Source organism: Octopus bimaculoides, chromosome 20 (assembly GCF_046866305.1).
Source record: "Octopus bimaculoides isolate indiv1 chromosome 20, ASM4686630v1, whole genome shotgun sequence".
NCBI classification, from domain to species: Eukaryota; Metazoa; Mollusca; class Cephalopoda; order Octopoda; family Octopodidae; genus Octopus; species Octopus bimaculoides.
The window spans coordinates 11,509,659-11,517,158 of record NC_142947.1 but is presented as its reverse complement, the minus strand read 5'-3'; the positions used below and the strand labels follow the sequence as shown (position 1 = coordinate 11,517,158).

At 32.7% G+C, this 7,500-nt stretch overlaps 1 protein-coding gene across 1 annotated transcript in view; it reads left to right on the top strand.

Moving 5' to 3' along the window:
* Positions 1-3,487: 3,487 nt before the first annotated feature.
* Positions 3,488-7,500, top strand: part of LOC106879807 (uncharacterized) — a 6,355-nt gene continuing 2,342 nt past the window's right edge. Inside the window, exons 1-2 of the mRNA XM_014929515.3 lie at positions 3,488-4,548; positions 6,539-7,500. The exon at positions 6,539-7,500 is cut by the window's right edge and continues 2,342 nt beyond it. Coding sequence (XP_014785001.1) covers positions 6,713-7,500 — 788 coding nt within the window. The 5' untranslated portion in view covers positions 3,488-4,548; positions 6,539-6,712. The remainder of the gene's footprint in view (positions 4,549-6,538) is intronic.

Sequence of the window (7,500 nt, the reverse complement as noted above, 5' to 3'; positions counted from 1 at the left end):
ACATGTATATGTGGATATGTGGATATACAAATATAAATATACACATATACGTATGCGTATGTGTGTAATGTGTGTAATGTGTGTAATGTGTGTAATGTGCGTGTGTATATATATATATATATATATATATATATATATATACATATATATATATATATACATATATATATATATATATATATATATGCATATGCATATATATATACATATATATATGCATATACATATATATAATGCATATATATGTATACATGTATATATTTGTGTGTGTGTGTATGTGTGTATATATATATATATATATATATATATATATATATATATATATATATATATATATATATGTCTATATAAGCACTATATGTGCATATGTATGTATAGGTATGTGTGTGTATGGCTGGAAGGATGCATATATATGTATGTGTGTGTGTGTGTGTGTGTGTGTGTGTGTGTGTGTCTGTGTGTGCCTATGTAAACGGTCCATGTGTGTAAGTCTATACGTGTGTGCGAGTGTTTCGTACATGTGTCTATCTTTGCAGATATACAACCGCTGACACACACATAGGCGCATTATCAGTAAATCATTGTACATATTTACATTGGTGTATAGAAAGAGATTGGTTAACACTGGTAAGTTGATAGATGGCAAAACAACAACAACAACAACAACAGCAGCAGCAGCAGCAGCAGGGACAACAACAACAACAAGCGACTAGAACCGCAAGACCAACAAAACGAAAAGAGACGTATGTAAACAAAACTCAGTAAGAACTTACAACAACAAAGCAATAGGAACCAACACCTCTTTCTTCTTCCTTTTTCTTTTCTTTTCTTTTTTCTTCTTCTTTTTTTTTTTTTTTTTTTTCGTTTTTATTTTCATTTCAGTAAGTGATTCTGCGCAAGCGTGATAACTATTGATGCTCACTTGGACAGCAACACTTACGGAGTAAAACGGAGGGAATCGTGGAGTACCGAAGCGGAAGAAAGTAAAAAAGAAAAAAAAAAACAGTATGAACACAGAAATATCAACACTGCAACTCTAAAAAATTTGAAAATGGCTAACATGTTTTCGCTATTGTTTCAACTACTTCTTTCTCATTATTTATAACTTTACAGAAATATCTGTACGGTTCTGAATCTTCTTCGCATATTTGTTTTTCTATATATCACCATATTCAAAACAAAGCAAAACACAAAAAAGAACAAAAAAGTAAAAAGAAAAAAAAAGCAGCCTCTCTTTCACAGTTTGATTATCCTTTCCTTCCGACATTGTAATGGCTTTTTTAACTTCATGTCCGTTTTACAATGTCTATTTAAAGATGGCATGATATGTTTTGTCTTGTTACAGAGGAAACAGTTTAACACATCTAAACAACTTCTCTCAGTTAAACACCTTACACTCCGATTCACTAAACACACATACAGACAAGCAAAACAAAAAAGAAAATAATGTTTAACGTTTAATCTATTATACACCGAATAATATTCCCTTCCGTCTTGTCTGTCAAACACCTCCTCTTTCTTTTATTAAAACATCTGATCTCGCAAACAATTGTCATACAATTCACGTTTAACACACTACAGTTCTGCGATATGACAGAGCATATACTCTGTACTATGTACTATGTCAGACATCTACCATATGCTTTTTAAACACATGTTGTTGCTTACACATTCTTGAACATTGTTATCAGTCAAAGATATGTCTACATTGTTTCAAGGCATTACTATGTCTCATTCTCTGAATGAATCCATGTCTTAATAGTCTTTGCCAAAAGCCAAACGTTCTCTGCATAGCTTTATACACCAAGCATGACACCTTCCAACGACAATATTTAAACAGTTAATGTTCCAAGCTGTTCAACACAAATATCACGCCCACACACACACACCCCACTAATAACATTAATTTCAAACACTCTAAGTAACACATCCAACCGATGACACACGCGACTCATCTCAGCTGTTCGGATATTTGTTAGTTTGTTTTTTTTTAATTCATTCTCATGATTATCATTATGGCTGGTGCACGTGGATACACAGTTGCACATTGGTAGTAGTATCGCTGTCATTTATAGAGTACTAAGGAAGTAACACTGGAGTACCAACACCTCGTTTGAGCTCGTATATGATCTAAAAGACACGGATTACTAAAACAACATCTTCTATGCACTCTTATTATATTTGATGTGTAACAACTGCCGCAACAAACAACGGTAGCAGTAATAGAGTGCCAACTTCTCCAGGAGCAACAAGTACCAAATTTATCCATCAGCATAACGTCTACAACAGCGGCAGCAGCAGCAGCAGTAGTTATAACAACAACAACAACAACAAAACGAGGAAAACAGTAGTGACACCTATTACAGCAACATCAAAAGAAGTGATATTAATAAACACGTGACAATCACTAACATAGCATCGACTTTCCCAGGAAGAAAACCCATATATCCGACGACAACAGTTCCGACTGCTAAATCACCATTACTACCAGTAACAGCAAAATAAAAACTACAACAGTACCAGTACAAACAACGATTGTTACAACAACAACGACAATACCAATAAAGAATAATCAAAAGTTATAATTATAATTATAATTAGAAGAATAAACTAGAAGGATTAATGACAAAGACACGACACAATTAAAATAGAATGTAATGTCGAGAGAGATAAAGATAGCTGAAGATGGCAAGCAGTGCCGGAAAGTCGGACGAAATTAAAACAAGATGAATGGTACGGAATATATGTTGTAAACACGAATAGTTTGGAATACTAATAAAAACAAGAGAATGTTAATGGAATACATCGTATATACAATGGGGAAAATATGAGGAATATCTTTAAAATAAATGGAATTTGTTTAATGTGTACCGTTTGGAATACGCCATAGATACAATGCCTGAATCGAAGAGGAGTATTTTTTTCTTCTTTTTCTTATTGTGGAAACAAGGACTGCAAACTGAAGAATAGCAAGCAACAACAATAATACCAATAGTAAAGCTTACAGTTATAGAAACAATATTAGTCACAATAACAACAACAGCGACAACAACAACAACAACAACAACAACAGAGGCCGTGATAACCTGTGGTACCAGCGGGGATAATAACAATGATAACTACGTCCTCTGCACAACGTTTGCAGTTAGTAATGATAGTAATAACAGCACAGAAGCCACGACAGTAATAACAACAGAAACAAGAACAAGAACAACAACAACAACAACAACAACAACAACAACAACAACAACAGCAACAACAACAGCAACAAAAACAACAATACTAATAACAACAGCAATAATAACGTCACCACGAGAAAAAGCTCGTAGGAATAATATCAGTAATAACAGCAGCAATATCAGAGGTGAATGACAGTAGCGGTAATAACAGCAACAGCTGTGACAACAATAAATAGCAGCAGCAGCGGGAATGACAACGACGGCGTAATACCAACATGGCCGGACTAACGACACAGTTGACATGTGTAGTTGTTGTTTAGTCTCGGGGTCAGCTGTGATCAAGCATACTTATTATCAAGGGTATTCTATCCGTGAATATCCTGAATTGGATTACATTATTTGATATAGTACTTCATTCTTTTTTTTTTTTTGAAAGAGAAAGACGAAAGTTGGAGGATATTTGATTGCTATTTCTAGCTGGTCGAGTAAACATGCGGAAGAAATTCCCTTGTTGGTTCATAGCACCGTTGATAGATGCGTTTGGTAAAGAACACTAATAAAACAACGACTATAAACAGCAATAACAATAACTGTATCGTCAGCAGCAGCTGTAGTAACTATAGCAACAACAACAACAACAAGCTCAGAGACAGCATCTACAAGATCACCCCCCTCACATCGGTAATAGCAGTAACGACAGACAGAGAGATACATAAACAGTAGCAGACATATTCAACCGTTCCAAGAGTCGGTAACACTCGCAGCAGATGAAGAAATAACAGTAAAAACAACAACAATAAAGGCAACAACAGCTACAAGATAACATGTTGATAACAATAACAGGATCGAAGAAGTGAACAACAGAAAAAAAAAAGAAAAAGGAAGAAAGGACATCCACGAATTTCACAAGGATTGACACCAGACACTGTTATCAAAATGACCAAACAATAAATCCTTTGACGAACGCCTAACTGGTTTCACTTTTACTTGGAGCTATTTTAATGCTTATATATATATATATACATTTCTAGACATTGTCCACAGGCTGGATTATAGTCCTTTTATGTAATTCGCTGTATTATAAGACATAATACGATTGGAGGTCCGGATTGAATTAACAAATCGTCCAACGAAATAGAGATTGTTTCATGGACATTGTATAACAAAAATAAGACAAAATATTTACTCGGATTTCTCTGTTTTACCAAATATTGTATTTATTCTTACGTGGATATGTATAGTGTATACCTCTAAAGAATTGTACAAATAATACTCTTCGCATATATATATATATATATATATATTCGTCAAAGATTACTGCCATCAAACCAGTCGGATATATTCAAGAGAAATACGATACAAGGCAATGGTAAATTCTCTTTTAATTACATCATTTTGGTACTAGATTTTTATCGTGTGTGTGTGTGTGTGTGTGTGTGTGTGTGTGTGTGTGTGTATGTGTTTGTAAAATTCAAAGACATGTGTCCATTGAACTTCTATTTAATTAGTATTATCATTCGTTTACATATACACACCCTGATGAATACAGATATGTGTATTAAATATAGAATAAATATATGAGTATATTACATAAGTGTAAATACATAAACTGATACATACGTATTTATATATCTATCTATTCAATTATGTGTGCGTGCATAAACATTTGTATATCTATTTATGCATATATTGTTACATGCCTATAAACATCTACATATATACATTTACATAACCCAACAGGATGTTATACATTAAAAAGCTTTAAAAGAATATTTCCGGCAAAAGAAAAAGAAAATAATTTATCTATATGTAAACAATTGTTTAACAGGAACTCTCTAATGTTCAAAGTCAAACTTAGTATAGAGTAATCGTCTGCGAAATTTCAACATCGTTTTGAGACATTACAAAGTGGATTTAATTGCTTATTCTTTTGATGATCGGAATTTAACTCTAATGGGACCAATTAAGTATAAATTGAAAAAATATTTCATCGAAATGAATTGACTAACATAAAGTAATGAAAATTTTCTTTTCAAATTTAATATTTAAAACGAAAACCGACATAGAAAAAACTTCCTTTAGAGTGTAATAACAGCACTTTTCAATGAATATTTGTAAGTATTTGAAAATATACTTGACATTTAAATACAAAGTATGCATTCAAAAATATGATTTATTTTCTACTATTTTTAAATAGAAGCCAGGAAAATGTGTGAATTCTTGATATTCAAATAAGTACTATTGTTATTATTATTATTATTATTATTATTACCAACAGCATTTTCGTTGAAAAAGAGATATCGTGTTTATATAGATCGTTTTTGTTTTCCCTATCTACAGCCATATAGCATTTAAGACTGTATTTTAAATATTATTTGATTATAAATATGAGACTACCGACATAGTTTCTGCTTATTTCCTAAGCTTTGTCATTCTGTCAACTTATCAATCTTTTAATCGATATATTTAACTCTATATCGCAGGATATTATCTCATTTGAGATATTACATTGAATAGAATATTTTGTAAAAAAAAAATCTTATACATATTTTGAATTTTTTTTTTTTTTATCTTAAAATGATTTTTAGAAATTCTATAAGTAATCCGATCTTAGACGATGACATAACCAGCCGAAAGTTCTATTCCTTACCTTCCTTCTCTTTTGATTTTCGTTTTTTCTTTTTCTTTTACGGAATGATTGCAGACTGTTATAAAATCGAAATAATTATTTTAACAAATAATGCATTTTAATAAATATAAATCACAAAAATTAAAAGTGAAAAACACTTTCTTAGAGTCTTATCTATGCAACTATACTAAAAACAACAAACACACACATAACACATATATACAAATACGCATGTATATATTTATTATGTTATAGATTTGTATCTTAATCCTGGTGTTTGTATATGTATATATGTATGTGTGTGTGTGTTTGTGTGCGTGTGTGTATGCATATATATGTGTGTGTATGTGTGTGCACGTATGTATGCATGCATGTATGTATGCATATGTATATGTATATATACACACTCGCAAATGCACACTCAGGCACAAATATTGTTATACATACATACATACATACATACATATATATACATACATACATATACAAATACATATATATATCTTTATATATATATATATATATATATATATATATATATATATATATATATATATATATATATATATATATATATACATATATATATATGTTTGTGTGTGTGTGTGTGTGTGTGTGTGTGTGTGTGTGTGTGTGTGTGTGTGTGTGTGTGTGTGTAAATACAACCATGTATTTCCTTTGTAAATATTATATGAATACGTTCTGGTATTTTTTCCATTGTTTTTCCTAGGTCTAAATGCTGTTCCCTACTTCGGAAACAAAATCGAACTCAGGAAAATTTTATGCACAAAGAAACTCGAATGGAATATTATAAAGTAATTGCTAATAACTGTCATTAATTGCTACAACAATAACTCATAAATGGACAAGAAATAAACAAAACATTGTGTCCCATTCATAAACGATGCCGCTATCAAGCGGAATATTTCTAGGGGACTCCCTCCCCCTTTGTTCAACGTTGTCTTCATTATATGGACAATATCTCGATGATCCACGAAGTTACCTTCCTGCTCTATGTTATCAACCGTCGGCCGGTTTCGGCAATCCTGGGTTTTCGTTTGGTGTGCTGACTGATCCAGAAAAACGAGAACATCACCAGAAGCCGCCTTATTCTTACATTGCCCTTATAGCAATGGCGATCAAAAATGCACCCGATCGAAAGATTACGCTGAATGGAATTTACCAATTTATTATGGAACGTTTCCCGTACTACCATGACAACAAGCAGGGTTGGCAGAATTCGATCCGTCACAACCTGAGTTTAAACGATTGCTTTGTCAAAGTAGCACGGGAAAAGGGAAAACCTGGGAAAGGTAGCTACTGGACCCTGGATCTAAACTGTGAAGAAATGTTTGAGAATGGTAATTACAGGCGAAGAAAACGGCGGGTAAAATCGTGTGTAAAACATCCCCCGAACCAACAGAACCCCCAGCAACACACTTCTCCACAACAACAACACCAGCATCAGCAAAATAAATCTCAAACACCTCAAAGTGATTCTTCATTGCAAACAGATGTACCATTGTTGCTGTTAAGATCTTCATCATTACCCTCATCTCATTCGTCGCAACCATCTTCTTCTGTCTGTTGTTCCTTAGAAAACAGACTCCAATGTTCAGAGCCTATATCTAAGCTAAATTCAGCCTCTGATGTTGGTTGTAACGAGAATAGTAACGAAGGTGGTTGTGATTT